Source organism: Vigna unguiculata, chromosome 11, assembly GCF_037176805.1.
Source record: "Vigna unguiculata cultivar grain cowpea cultivar isolate G323 ecotype 2 chromosome 11, ASM3717680v1, whole genome shotgun sequence".
In the NCBI taxonomy this organism is placed as follows: Eukaryota; Viridiplantae; Streptophyta; class Magnoliopsida; order Fabales; family Fabaceae; genus Vigna; species Vigna unguiculata.
The window spans coordinates 24,505,335-24,520,089 of record NC_140802.1 but is presented as its reverse complement, the minus strand read 5'-3'; the positions used below and the strand labels follow the sequence as shown (position 1 = coordinate 24,520,089).

The 14,755-nt window shown below is 39.0% G+C and overlaps 1 protein-coding gene across 1 annotated transcript; it reads right to left on the bottom strand.

Moving 5' to 3' along the window:
• Positions 1 to 13,808: 13,808 nt before the first annotated feature.
• On the bottom strand, positions 13,809 to 14,306 carry LOC146881633 (uncharacterized). The gene has a single exon (XM_085669270.1). The coding sequence runs from the start codon at positions 14,304 to 14,306 to the stop codon at positions 13,809 to 13,811; it is 498 nt and encodes a 165-aa protein (XP_085525396.1).
• Positions 14,307 to 14,755: the final 449 nt, after the last annotated feature.

Genomic DNA, 14,755 nt, shown 5'->3' with positions numbered 1-14,755 from the left:
TTTTATATACAACATGAGTCATTTAAATTGTAAATGGTGAAAAGGGTTAAAAAAATTAAAAAAGTGTTTCCAAAACATATTAATTTTCAAATTTAAAAACACCAATTCCCTTCGAGTAACAACAAAAGTGGTTTTGTTGAAATTTTAAACAAATTTCATATATAAAATATGAATTATTTAAATTCTAAACGGTGAAAAGTGCAAAAAAAAAATGCAAAAAACATTACCAAAAGATGGATTTTTTCAAATTTGGCAAAATCAATCCCCTATGACTATTGCCCAACATGTTTCTTTTGTAATGTTGAACAATTTTTATGTATAACATAAGTCATTTAAATTGTAAATGTTGGAAAGGGTAAAAAAAATGAAAAAGGTGTTACTAAAATATAAAAATTTTCAAATTGTAATACACCAATTCCATTTGAATATTGGCCAAAATGTTTTATTTGAAATGTTGAAACAATTATATATATATACATATAATATTAATTATTTAAATTGTCAATGGTAAAAATGGCAAAAAAAAAATGAAAAAAGCGTTACCAAAAGATGAAAATTTTCAAATTTTAAAACACCAATTCCCTTTGAGTATTGCCCAAGGTCTTTCTTTTGAAATTTTTGAACAATTTTTTTATATAAAATATGAATTATTTAAATTGTAAAGGTAAAAAAAAAATAAAAAAAAACGTTTCCAAAATATGAAATTTTTCATATGTAAAAGCACCAATTCCGCCAAACATGTTTCTTTTGAAATTTGAACAATTTTCTTATATAAAATATGAATTATTTAAATTGTAAACGATAGAAAAAATGAAAGAAGCGTTACCAAAATATGAAAATTTTCAAATTTAAAAACACCAATCCTCTCTTAGTATTGCCCAACGTGTTTCTTTTGAAATTTTGAACAATGTTTATATATAAAATATGGATTATTTAAATTCTAAACGTTGAAAACGATAAGAAAATGAAAAAAGCGTTACCAAAAGATGAAATTTTTAAAATTTAGAAACATCAATCCCTTCTGAGTATTGTCCAACGTGTTTCTTTTGAAAAGTTGACCAATTTTCTTATATAAAATATGAATTATTTAAATTGTAAATTGTTAAAAAATTTAAAAAAGCGTTTCCAAAATATGAAAATTTTCAAATTTTAAAACACCAATGCTCTCTGAGTACTGCCCAACGTGTTTCTTTTGAAATTTTGAACAATTTTTATATATAAAATATGGGTTATTTAAATTGTAAACGATGAAAGCGGTAAAAAAAAGCGTTTCCAACAAACGTAAATTTTAAAAAAAACCAATTCGCTCTGAGTATTGCCCAACGTGTTTCTTTTGAAATGTTGAACAATTTTCATATATAACATATGAGTCATTTAAATTGTAAACGGTGACAAGGGTAAAGAAATTAAAAAAGTGTTTGCAAAAGATGAAAATTTTCAAATTTAAAAAACACCAATTCTGTTCGAGTAACGGCTAAACGGGTTCACATATAAATTATGAACTACTTAAATTGTAAATGGTGAAAATGGTAACAAAAATGAAAAAATCGTTACCGAAAGATGATAATTTGAAAATTTGAAAATACTAATCCGTTCTGAGTATTGCGCAACGTATTTCTTTTGAAATTTGGAACAATTTTCTTATATAAAATATGAAGTATTTAAATTGTAAACAGTGAAATGGGTAAAAAAAATGAAAAAAAGTTACCAAAAGATGAAAATTTTCAAATTTGAAAACAACAATCTCCTCTGAGTATTGCCTAACGTGTTTCTTTTAAAATGTTGAACATTTTTTGTATATAACATATGAGTAATTTAAATTGTAAACGGTGAAAAGTGTAAAAAAAGATTAAAAAAGTGTTTCCAAAAGATGAAATATTTCAATTTTAAAAAACACCAATTCCATTTGAGTAACGGCCAAAATGGTTCTATTGAGATTTTGAACAAATTTCATATATAAAGTATGAAGTATTTAATTTGTAAACGGTGAAACGGGTAAAAAAAAATGAAAAAACCAATACCAAAAGACGAAACTTTTCAAATTGGAAACACCAATCCCCTCTGAGTATTGCCAAACTTGTTTCTTTTGAAATGTTGAACTATTTTTAATATAACATGAGTTATTTAAATTGTAAACGATAAAAAGGACAAAAAAAAACTAAAAATGTGTTACCAAGAGATGAAATTTTTCAAATTTAAAAACACCAATTCCCTTTGAATAAAGGCTAAAGTGGCTCAGTTGAAATTTTGAACAAATTTCATATATAAAATATGAATTATTTAAATTGTAAATGGTAAAAAGTGTAAAAAATTGAAAAAAACGTTACCAAAAGATGAAAATTTTCAAATTTGAAAACACCAATCCCGTTTGAGTATTGCCCAACGTGTTTCTTTTAAAATGTTGAAAATTTTTATGTATAACATATGAGTCATTTAAATTGTAGACAGTGAAAAGGGTAAAAAAATTTAAGAAAGTGTTTCTGAAAGATGAAATATTTCAACTTTAAAAAACACTAATTCCTTTTGAATTATGGCCAAAGTGATTCTGTTGAAATTTTGAACATATTTGATATATAAGTATGAAGTATTTAAATTGTAAACGGTGAAAAGGGCAAAAAAATGAAAAAACAATTACCAAAAGATGAAAATTTTCAAATTTTAAAACACCAATCTCCTTCGAGTATAGCAGACCGTGTTTCCTTTGAAATTTTGAACAATCTTCTTATATAAATTATGAATTATTTAAATTGTAAACGGTGAAAAGAGTAAAAAAAAATGAAAAAAACGTTACCAAAAGATGAAAATTTTCAAATTTGAAAACACCAATCCCCTATTTGAAACCCTAGGAGGAGAAATCCCCATCTAAGGTGAAGGTCAGCTCTGAAATTAGGGATAAACCTTTGAGATTAATCAAAGCTGCTTACAACGATATGGCTTGCACCGTTTATAGTGGAAGGGTAGCCGAAAACAAAAAACAAACAGAAAAGGACAAAGTCATCTAACAAGAATCCTAACGGCAAAGGTGTGAGGTGCGTGATTTGTAACCCTAGCAAAGGGAGAGGTGGAATGCGTGAAGATCAAGAGAAAATGGGTTGGATGCAGACTTTGGTTGGCTCGCATGGAAGAAGAATCCCAACGGCACTCCAAGAGAAAACTCGCGTGATGGGGAAAGGTGAAGATATGGTAATGAACCCTAGCAACCATGCTTTAGAAAACATGCGAGTAGAAAGGATCCCTAACGCACACAAAGTGGCTAGCTGTGAGGTGCTCGAGAAAAATGCTCGGTTTGGCGCAGCAAAGATTGTGGTTCCTGTTCCGTGTGATGCAATGCCAATGTGGGTTGCAGATGCGGGAAGGAACTGAAAGTATGATTGCAGATTGGGCCTAGGCCCAATGTCGTTGAAACGTGAGTCTGAATCATGTGTGCACCACGCAAGTAGTTAGCAAGCATCAGATGCGGTAAGGTGATTTGGGCTGAAGGAAAACGTGATGCTGCAACCCATTAGCACACTCTTGGTTAACAAAGTGGACACATGGAGAAGAATTGGGCCAAAGGCCCAATGCCAAATACTTCAATAATTGGGAGCTTGGAGAATAAAGGCTATAATTAAGAAAATAAACTCAATTAGAACAACATTTATTTAATTAAAAATAAAAAATAAAAGAAAATAAAAGAATGGCCTAGGCATTGGCCAATGCTATGAAAAGCCTTTTAGGGTGATATTCATCACATTTAAATTAAAAAAGTGTTACAAAGAGATGAAAATTTTCAAATTTAAAAACACCAATTCCCTTTGAGTAACGACCAAAGTGGTTCTGTTGAAATTTTGAACGAAATTCATATATAAAATATGAATTATTGAAATTGTAAACAGTTAAAAGGGTTAAAAAAATTGAAAAAAGCGTTACCAAAATATTAAAGTTTTCAAATTTGAAAACACTATTCCCCCTCTGAGTATTGCCCATCTTGTTTCTTTTGAAATGTTGAACAATTGTTATATATAATATATGAGTCATTTAAATTGTAAACGGTAAAAAGGGTAAAAGAGATATTAAACAGGTGTTTCCAAAAATGAAAATTTTCAAACTTAAAAACACCAATTCCCATTGAGTAACGACCAAAGTAGTTTTGTTGAAATTTTGAACAAATTTCATATATAGAATATGAATTATTTAAATGGTAAATGGTGAATAGGGCAAAAAAAATGAAAAAAAAAATTACCAAAAGATGAAAATTTTAAAATTTGAAAACACCAATCCCCTCTTAGTATTGCACACCGTGTTTGTTTTGAAATTTTGAACAATTTTCTTGCATGAAATATGAATTATTGAATTTGTAAACTTTGAAAAGGGTAAAAAAATGAAAAAAACGTTACCAAAAGATTAAAATTTTCAAATTTGAAAACACAAATCCCTTCTGAGTTTTGCCCAACATGTTTCTTTTCAAATGTTGAATTTTTTTTAAATATAACATATGAGTCATTTAAATTGTAAACGGTGAAAAGGGTAAATAAAAAAAATAAAAAAGTGCTTCCAAAATATCAACTTTTACATATTTAAAAATACCAATTCCCTTTGAGTAAAGGCCAAAGTGGTTCTGTTAAAATTTTGAACAAATTTCATATATAAAATATGAATTATTTAAATTGTAAACGGTTAAAAGGGTAAAAAAAATGAAAAAAGGTGTACCAAAAGATGAAAATTTTCAAATTTCAAAACACCAATTCCCTCTAAGTATTGCCCCAACGTGTTTCTTTTGAAATTTTTAAAAATTTTCTTATGTAAAATATGATTGAAATATTCAAAGTTACAAAATAAGTCCAAAATCAGAAAATTCTGGAAAGAAATAATTTAAGAGCTAAATGAACCCATGGTTTTTATGTTACACACTCCTCCCTCAAGTGTACCACCTAAAACCTGTTTTGCACCCCTAGTTCTTACTAAGTTGCACTCCTTTTACAACTTAAACCCATCTCAACTAGATTATGCCATGTGGCAATCCCCACCTTCCAAATCAGGCCAACCATATGCTGACACGTGTCATTATCCATGCAAACACATTTGCACCAATTAGAGAGTGACACCTCATCATCTTCAACTCTCTTCTAACAGAAACCCTAGCCTCCATTAGGGTCATCGCCGACAACAGACCTCTATCGTTCCATCTTCACGTGAGAACCACTAGCTACAATGGAACCACTATCACCACTACGAGACCTTCATTTTCCTCGCATTAGAAGCCACAACACCTTCGCATCACGTCGCGCCTTCAGCCACTGCGACCTTCAAAAGTGGCACTTGTTCGAACTTCGAACACAGAGCTTCATTCACGCAGAGCTTCATTCACGCATCACTTTATGCATTTCTTCCACGAACCACATAACTGGAAAATGCACCAGAGCGGAAGCATGACACAAACAGGAGAACCTCCGCCGTAGAAGCCACCATGCTCACCACTGCTCCACCATCCTTCATTGCACCAGAAGAACAGCCAACGCGAAACCATGAGTGGACTCAGCTACAACACTGTGCCACCATGCTTTAGCCAAATGATAAGGAACACGAGTCTCTCGTTCCCATAGCAGAATGCCATTGAAGCCACCATTGATGGAGAATGATGTAACATCCTGACCGGATATTACAGATTTAAATAATAAAATACCAGATTTGCACTACGCTTGAATGCATTTACGACGTAACCAACACCGGTAGTAGCAGACCGTGACCAACAGTAGTCAACATGGAAGAAACACTTGGTAAACCATAATTCTGGAGAGAAAAAGCATACTACCACGTGTTAGCTTCTCATAGGGTAGTTAACTGGTCAAACAGGTCAAAAGGTCAATCGAGCAATCAACTCTGGTCAAATTCTAGTCAATATTGGAAAAATGGTTAAACAAGAGGGGCAAAATTGATAATTGGACAAAAATTAAGTTGCTAATTAATTAAATAAAGATAAAAGATTTAAGCAATCGAACAGATAATGTAACATCCCTAAGGAATATTACTAACTTTTTTTTATAATAAAAATAGAAAATAAAAATAAATACCTCATTTAATATGATACCATTTCCCAAAAACACGGGAAATTTAAAAGAAAACTGTAACCGTAATGTAATTCAATTGTTCACAATCATTCTACACAAAATTTACAAAGTTCAACATAATTAAAGTTACATCAAAATCTTAAAATAACAATGCTTTCAAAGCCCAAGTAGCCCCTGCTCTCCGTCTCTAGGCATCTCTTGGCTCACCTGTCAAATCATCTGCTCCCGAATAACAAGTTATCCGATCATCGCCACACACACACAAATATGGTGAGCTATACACAATACATAAACAGATACATGAAATAAATATGCCACCCATCCCAAAATAACATGACTAAATATTTCATTGTTTTCAAATTACCCAACCATGATCTCATAGTCCTTCATGAGTCATATACATGAACTAGGTCTTGGGACTTTACCGTGCTCCCACGAAACTAACTCATTCGTGGTCCAACCCTATGAGCCTATCCTGCTCATAGTCTTGCCTACAAACTCCTCGTCTGTAGTAAATCATCCAAGCCTTCTTAGCTTGGACCCTGGCACGCACGCAATCACCATACTATAGACTCCTCGCCCAATAGTAGCCGACGGGAACATAATCGTTCCTTGCCCATCGTTCGTCCGACGCATGTAATCACCATACTAAGGACTCCTCGCCCATTAGCAGCCGACGGGAACTCAACCAGTTCCATGCCCATCATGCGTCCAACCATCAAGCACACCCCAGACCCCTATTGGACTTAGTCCTTCAAGCCCAAACACCACAACCACATGCATATACTTCCTATACTTAGGAAAGACTAGCCAAACCAACACATAAATCACATACAAACATGGCAATTCGCATAAACTCGCTTAAGCCAAGGACCCTCGCCCAAGCTAAACCCTCAGTCTCGCTTAGGCTAGTCCCCCTCGCCTGAGCGAGCTTAAAATAGTGGTTTCTCCACGTTTTCTCGCTTAGGCGAGATCCTCTCGCCTGGGCGAGTCACACCTTCGCTCAAAACAACACACACCTCGCCTGGACGAGGATTCGACGAGAAATGCATCAATTCAACTTTGTGAACTTGCTTAGGCGAGCCACCCTTGCCTAGGCGAGAGTGTTCATAGCTCAGAACTCAAAACTTCTCGCCTGGACGAGAAGTCGCGCTCAAAATGGTACAAGTTTCCATCGCGACCTCGCTTAGGCAAGCCACTCTTGCCTAAGCGAGAGTCTCTATCGCTCAACTCCAACACAGGTCGCTTGAGAGAGCAGCGCGACCCAAGGACAGAAACGAGGTTTTGCAACTCTCGCTTAGGCGAGATGGCTCGCTTGGGCGAAACTTGCAGAATTGGTCTCTGTTCAAGCACACAATTCACCACAACCAAGACCAAACCACATTCCAATTCATGCCAAACAATGGAGAATCATGCACCACAACCAAGGACCCTTGATTCACAATTGCTTTTGCCTTAACCCCTTGCACACCCTAATTTCGTTCTCCTCTCCAGACCAGTTCACAACACTGCCAAAACCCTTCCCTCTACCTAAAATTTGCTTTTATAAGTGTCTTTTTTATGATGGGTTATAAAACTAAAACGAAATTGGGCTTAATTATGGTTTTAATCCCTATTCAATGTTAATTACATAGGGGTTTTTCAGCCTCTCTTGGTTGCCCCTGTTGGGTTTTCCTTTGCCCTTTCAACTCCACTCCAAGCTAGAATTAGCAAAAATAAAGCCTACTTTATGTCCACCAAGGTTTAAACCCATAACCTCCCGCATATAAGGCCAAAGCACAACCACTATGCCAATTCACATTTAGTGATACACTCCAATCAATGTAAGTTTACATTACCAATTCCATACTCATACATAATATTAAAATTAAAAATAAAACAACAACACATAATTGGCATACATAGGACTCGAACCCAAGTTGTAACATCCATAGGGAATATTACTTAAAAATAAATAATAAAAGAAATAATTACATTAATAGTCATCTCAATGAAAATCCCGACGCGGGAAAAATTTAATTTCATGAACGCACGCGCCAAAACTTATAACATAATCAGTCAAGTATTACAAGTTCACATTATTCGTGTTTATAATAAAACATAAAGTAATACATATAAGAGAAATCCTAGCTCTAATCCCATGCTAGCCCTCACTCCGCCATCTGAACATCCTCAGCACCACCTGTATCAACATCTACTCCCGTGTAACGAATTCCACGATCATCGCCACACACAAACAGAAAGGGTGAGCTGAGAAAATAAAATAACAAACATATAAAACACAAGATAGATCATATACCCATCTTATTTATTATATATAATTCTTGGCCAAGACCTTAACCCCAAGACTTATCAGTCTTCAAATCATACAATTGGTTAGCCTTAGACTCGGGAACATGATGCTCACACGAACCTGCCCGCTCGTGGTCCTGCCTCTACGAACCTCCCCGCTCGTAGTCCTACTCTACGGACCTGCCCGCCCGTAGTCCAACACATGTGATCCACCAGCCCCGTACCTCCCCACACGTGGCATCTCTCAACATGAGCACGAAACATACGAACCTACCTCGCTCGTATCCCCACGTGAGAGTAACTAGATATGAACCTCCCCGTTCATATCATCACATGTCAAACACCATCCATGAACCTACCCGCTCATGGCACAGCATCTCCCGATCCAAGCAAAGCATCATTATCAATTAAAACAACACACTAGAAAGCAAAGAACAACAACATTCCCGCCTGGCTCGGTCCACACGCCGCCAGGCGAAACTGTTCCAGACCGCCTGGCAGTACCAGCTCACCGCCAGGCGTCAGAGCACTTCCAGCGCCACTGTCTGACCACCACCGCCTGGCGGAACACGTCGTGTCGCCAGGCGCCACTCAAGGCATAACCCTCTCCTACTAAGGCTACCGCCTGGCGGTGTTCAGTGGACCGCCAGGCGCCATACCAGTAGCTCCTGCTACTGGTTTTGGCACCCAAAGTGGTTAATTATGCAATTCTAGAATGCTTTAGAAGATATTGTACACTTGTTCTATCAGAGTTATTGATTTCCAGCACTATCCCCTCCCAAGTATAGCTCTTGTACCTAAAACAGAGACGTTTAGGCACTCTCTCTCGTTAATCTCTCATGGTCAACCACTATTGCAGTAACAACACACTCCATTATATATCACAAGCACTCAGTTCAGAAACATTATCAACCCTCTTCTCATCATACTTATCTCACGCTGTACTGCCACGCATCTTGTTCCACTTAACATTACATAATCACATGACTTACATCTAAGCTCACTAGTCTCCAAAACACATAAAACCCACAACACACCATCAAGAATATTTAACAACAATTATACAGAATTCTAAGCTTTCAAATCTTGATCCATTGACTAATGTTATCCGATTTCTTCCTTTAAATAACTCAACTCTCAACAACCCATCGCATGAACATACTATCAACCACTCTCCACTCCCATGCTCTCTTACCTAAGCATATTAATCCTTACTGTGTCCTCCTGTAATTACCTATATCCCTCTCAGCCTCTCCTCTCACGACCACTCGAAAACAACACGCATTACGCCACTGCCCCCGTCATCGCCTGGCGGCATACCAAAACTCAGGGAAATATCCAGGTTGCTGCACTTGCAACGAGCCAAGTTGGCCAGAATCCGACTTATACTACCCAGACAATGTCACACCATAAATCATACTTAATTTACTGACCCAGTTTCCATTGGCGTACTGTCCTCAAATTCGTACTCACCATGAACCCTAATACCTCAACTCGGATTCTACCATTCCAATAGCCCCACTCCATTCATATTAACATATAAAGGTATTCTCATACACCATTCTAATCAGTCCATACATTCAATACATAAAATCATAATCAGAAGTCTCAATGACCCTGCACAGAACACAAGTCAACAGCAAGCGCAAACACTGACGCGCCGCCTGGCGGATATTCATCCCTACCAGGCGGTTTAAGCAACCAGAACCCAAAATTACACACAGACATATGAACCGTCTGGCGGCTCATGCATGCCCGCTAGGCAGTTTCTGGGCAGAACCCAGAAATCACAAAAAATAGCGCATACCAGTCAGATAATCCATGCAATTACGATCGTACAAGGCACAACAGAGTGTATACTATTAATAGCACGCAAAAACAACTCCCCTTACTTCTTATCCTCGCTCCAAACCTGAATTGGTGAGTGTGCTTTGAAGCAAAACCTTCTCTTCTCTTGATTTGCACCCGTTACACCTTACTTCCTCTCCAATTCCTCTCTACAATGCGTCCACACTAGCTGCTCTCCACCCAATGTTCAGACTCCTGTCTCAATACCCCTCCTCTTGCTAATTCTCTTCCTTTTGAATTACCTATTCATTGGCTGCTAGGGTTCTCAAACCCCTTCAGATTCATGTGAATGATATTTGGCAAAACAAAAAGAAAAGTAGGTTAGTTCTCAACAAGGTTTGAACCCATACTCATGCATACACCAAACCAATGCCAAACCATTCAACCACACATGTTTCATGATGACTTCTACAATTTTAAGGATTTATCATCATCCCTACGCATTCAATATATAAACACACAAAAACCATAATTTAAATAACTCCCAAGTGACACACATAGGACTCGAACCCAAGTCCTCACACACAAGCAAGCACTCTCAACCACATGAGCTAACACCTTTCCACGTCATAGTCCTTCACATTTATTACTTTAAATGTTCTCATTACCCATTCTATTTAAATAATTATTTAATTTTCCCGGGTCTTACATTACACCCACCTTTAAAGATTTTCGTCCTCAAAAATAAGACTTACCAGGAAATAGGTACGGATAGGATTGCTTCATGCGATCCTCCATCTCCCAGGTCATCTCCTGGGTAGTCTCATCCCACAGCACCTTCACAGTCTTAATTTCCTTCCCCCACAGCTGTTTCACCCGTGAATCCAGAATTCGCACTGGCCCAGTGCTCACCGTCAAATCCTCCCGAATCTGAATATCATCTGACTCTAGTACGTGCGACGGATCTGCAACATATTTCCTCAACTGGGAAACGTGGAACACATTATGCAGATTCGTCAGGTGTGGTGGCAGGGCGATCTCATAAGCTGCAACGCCAATTCTCCTCAGAATTTGATAAGGCCCAACAAACCTCGGAGTTAGCTTCCTCGATTTGATGGCCCTCTCAATACCAGCCGTCGGTGTCACCCTGAGGAATACATGATCCCCAGCCTCGAACTCTAGAGGTTGCCTCCTCCTATCTGCATAGGACTTTTGTCTGCTCTGTGTAGCCCTCATTCTCTCTTAGATTCCCCTAACCTTCTCAAAGGTTTGCTGTAAAAACTCGGGACCCAACACTAATGATTCCCCATCCTAGTTCCAACACAATGGTGTCCTACACCGCCGCCCATACAACGCCTCATATGGAGCCATACCGATACTAGTGTGATAACTGTTGTTGTATGTGAATTCCACTAAGGGGAGCATCTCACTCCAACTACCCATATGATCTAATACACAAGCCCTCAACAGATATTCCAAGGACTGAATAGTACGCTCTGACTGCCCATCAGTCTGAGGATGGTATGCAGAACTCATCCTCAACTGAGTCCCCAACGCTGCTTGTAAGGACTGCCAAAAACGAGAAGTGAATCTCAGGTCTCTATCTGACACTATACAGGCCGGCACACCGTGCAACCTGACCACTTCCCTCACGTACAACTCAGCCAATCTGTCCATTGACCACTTCTGATTAATAGCAAGGAAATGAGCACACTTTGTCAATCTGTCCACTATTACCCAGATGGAGTCGTGCCCCTTCGCAGACTTCGGCAAATGAGTGACGAAATCCATGGCTATACTATCCCATTTCCACTGAGGAATATCCAACGACTCAAGTGTACCCCCTGGTCGTTGGTGTTCAATCTTGGCGTTCTGACATACCAAGCACGATGCCACGAAGTCGGCAATGTCGGTTTTCATCCCATTCCACCAGAAAGACTGTTTCAAATCGCGATACATCTTAGTCATACCTGGGTGTATGCTAAGACGACTTTTATGGCCCTCCTCCAGAATCTGTTTCCTCAGTCTCCAATCCCCAGGCACACAAACTCGGTCTCTGAACCTTAGGATACCATCTGTCCCAATCTTGTAGTCTTTCCCCTTCTCAGTCCCTATCCAACCCACAAATTGTTGTAACTCAGCATCATCCTTCTGTTGATCTCGAATAGTTCCCAATACGTCACTAGTCAATGTAAGCACACCGCATCTGATGCAATCCCCACTCAGCTGTATACCCAGGTTCATATCCCTGAGCTTCTCAATTAACTCCAACTCCTTCACCATCATAGCTGAAATGTGCATCCGTTTTCGACTCAAGGCATCCGCAACCACATTAGCTTTACCAGAGTGGTAAAGCAACTCAAAATCGTAGTCCTTGAGATACTCCATCCAACGCCGTTGTCTCATATTTAGCTCCTTCTGATCGAACAGATATTTCAGGCTTTTATGGTCACTAAACACCTGAAATTGGGAGCCATACAAATAGTGTCTCCATGTTTTGAGAGCAAACACTACAGCAGCCAGCTCCAAGTCGTGGGTCGGATAATTTTTCTCGTGCATCTTTAACTGCCTAGAAGCGTAGGCTACCGGCCTCTTCTCCTGCATCAGGACACAACCCAAACCCTGATACGATGCATCACAATATACCTCAAACACCTTACTGGTATCTGGATTAATTAGAATCGGAGCTGTAGTCAACCTCCTTTTCATCTCCTCGAAGCATTCCTCACACTTATCGGTCCAGGAGAAGGGTAGATCCTTCCTAGTGAGTTGAGTTAATGGACTCACCATTTTAGAAAACCCTTCCACAAACCTCCTGTAGTATCCAGCCAATCCCAAAAAGCTTCTGACTTCTATTACAGTTTGAGGTCTCTCCCATTTTAACACTGTCTCAATTTTACTCGGGTCCACTAATATACCATGCGAAGAAATCACATGTCCCAGAAACTGCACCTCGTCCAGCCATAATTCACATTTGGACAGTTTACCGTACAGCTGATGTTCCCTCAATACCTCCAACACCACTCTCAAATGTCCCACATGCTCCTCCCTAGTCCGAGAGTATATGAGAATATCATCTATAAACACCACCACGAATTTGTCCAGATACGGTCTAAAGATGCGGTTCACATAATCCATGAAGACAGCTGGAGCGTTGGTCACTCCAAAGGGCATCACGACATATTCGTAATGTCCATATCTCGATCTGAAGGCTGTCTTTTGGACGTCCTCTGGCTTGACTAAGATTTGATGATAGCCAGATCTCAAGTCAATCTTGGAGAATACTCCTGCCCCTCTGAGCTGATGAAGCAAATCATCAATTCTAGGCAGTGGGTACTTGTTCTTTATCGTCAATTTGTTCAACTGCCGATAATCGACACACAACCGAGAACTATCGTCTTTCTTCTTCACTAATAACACCGGGGCTCCCCACAGTGAAGCGCTGGGTCGGATGAATTTCTTCTCTAGCAGGTCTTCAATCTGATTCTTCAACTCTACTAGTTCAGCTGGTGCCATTCTATATGGCGCTGCCGACACTGGACCCGCTCCAGGGATTAGATCAATTGAGAAATCTATATCCCGGCTGGGTGGTAACTCAGGTATCTCGTCTGGAAATACGTCGGCATATTCATCCACCACTGGTATCTTACTGATCTGCTCTTTTGCACTCATCTTCTTCTCTTAGGCCACTATCACAAAACAAGTCGACCCCCTCTTCATCTCTGTCACTGCCTCTCCAGACGTCACCAACTCCATCCCTTCTGTTTTTGGGAACACAATTCTGCGCCGTCCACAATCGAGTACCACGCGGTTGATCGACAGCCAGTCCATTCCCAGTATGACCTTCAATCCCTGCAAGGGCAAGCAAACTAGATTCACCTTGAAGCGTCTGCCCTCTACCTCCATCAAGCATCCCACACAGGCTACATTTGTTGAAACCTGTCCAGATGCGGGTGTCGAGACTATCAACTCGCATCCAAGGTCACGAGTAGACAACCCCAGAATTAGATTACTTGACCGGGTGGCCTCTGTGCTGGTCATGGCAAAAACCCGGCCTACGACTCTTGGCCTATCAGATGAGGATGGCTGAGGTCGAGATGCTGGAGCAGTCTTCCTATTAGGACATCTGTTGGCGAAGTGTCCTGGCTGATCACAGGCATACCACTTACGAGTGCCCATGCCACTGCCTCCGCTGCTGGCGGGTCTAGTACAATCTCGCTGCAGATGTTCACCTCCACAGTTATAGCACCTCGGTTTCCATGGAGATGCAAATGGTCTACTATAGGGCTTCTTCTAGAATCTGCCCTCAGCACTATTCTTCTGCGTGCGGTTGACCTGGCTGGGTCCCATCTCTAGCTGCTCTACACTCTTGGCTTGCTCAACCAAGATCAGAAACTCTCGCACCCTCAGTGGCACAATAAAACGCCTCAGCTCATGATGAAGGATTATCTTGTTCCTTTTTAAGATTATTGAATATGGTGTGAGTTGATTAAGAAAGCTAAGTGAAATCCCCACTGGACATTAAGATAGCAAGCTATCTAGATGTGAAGGTTCCTTTCACAAAACTCAAGAGAAGAAGATAATGGATTGATTCAAAACAAAAAGGAAATGGAAAGCACATAAACCAT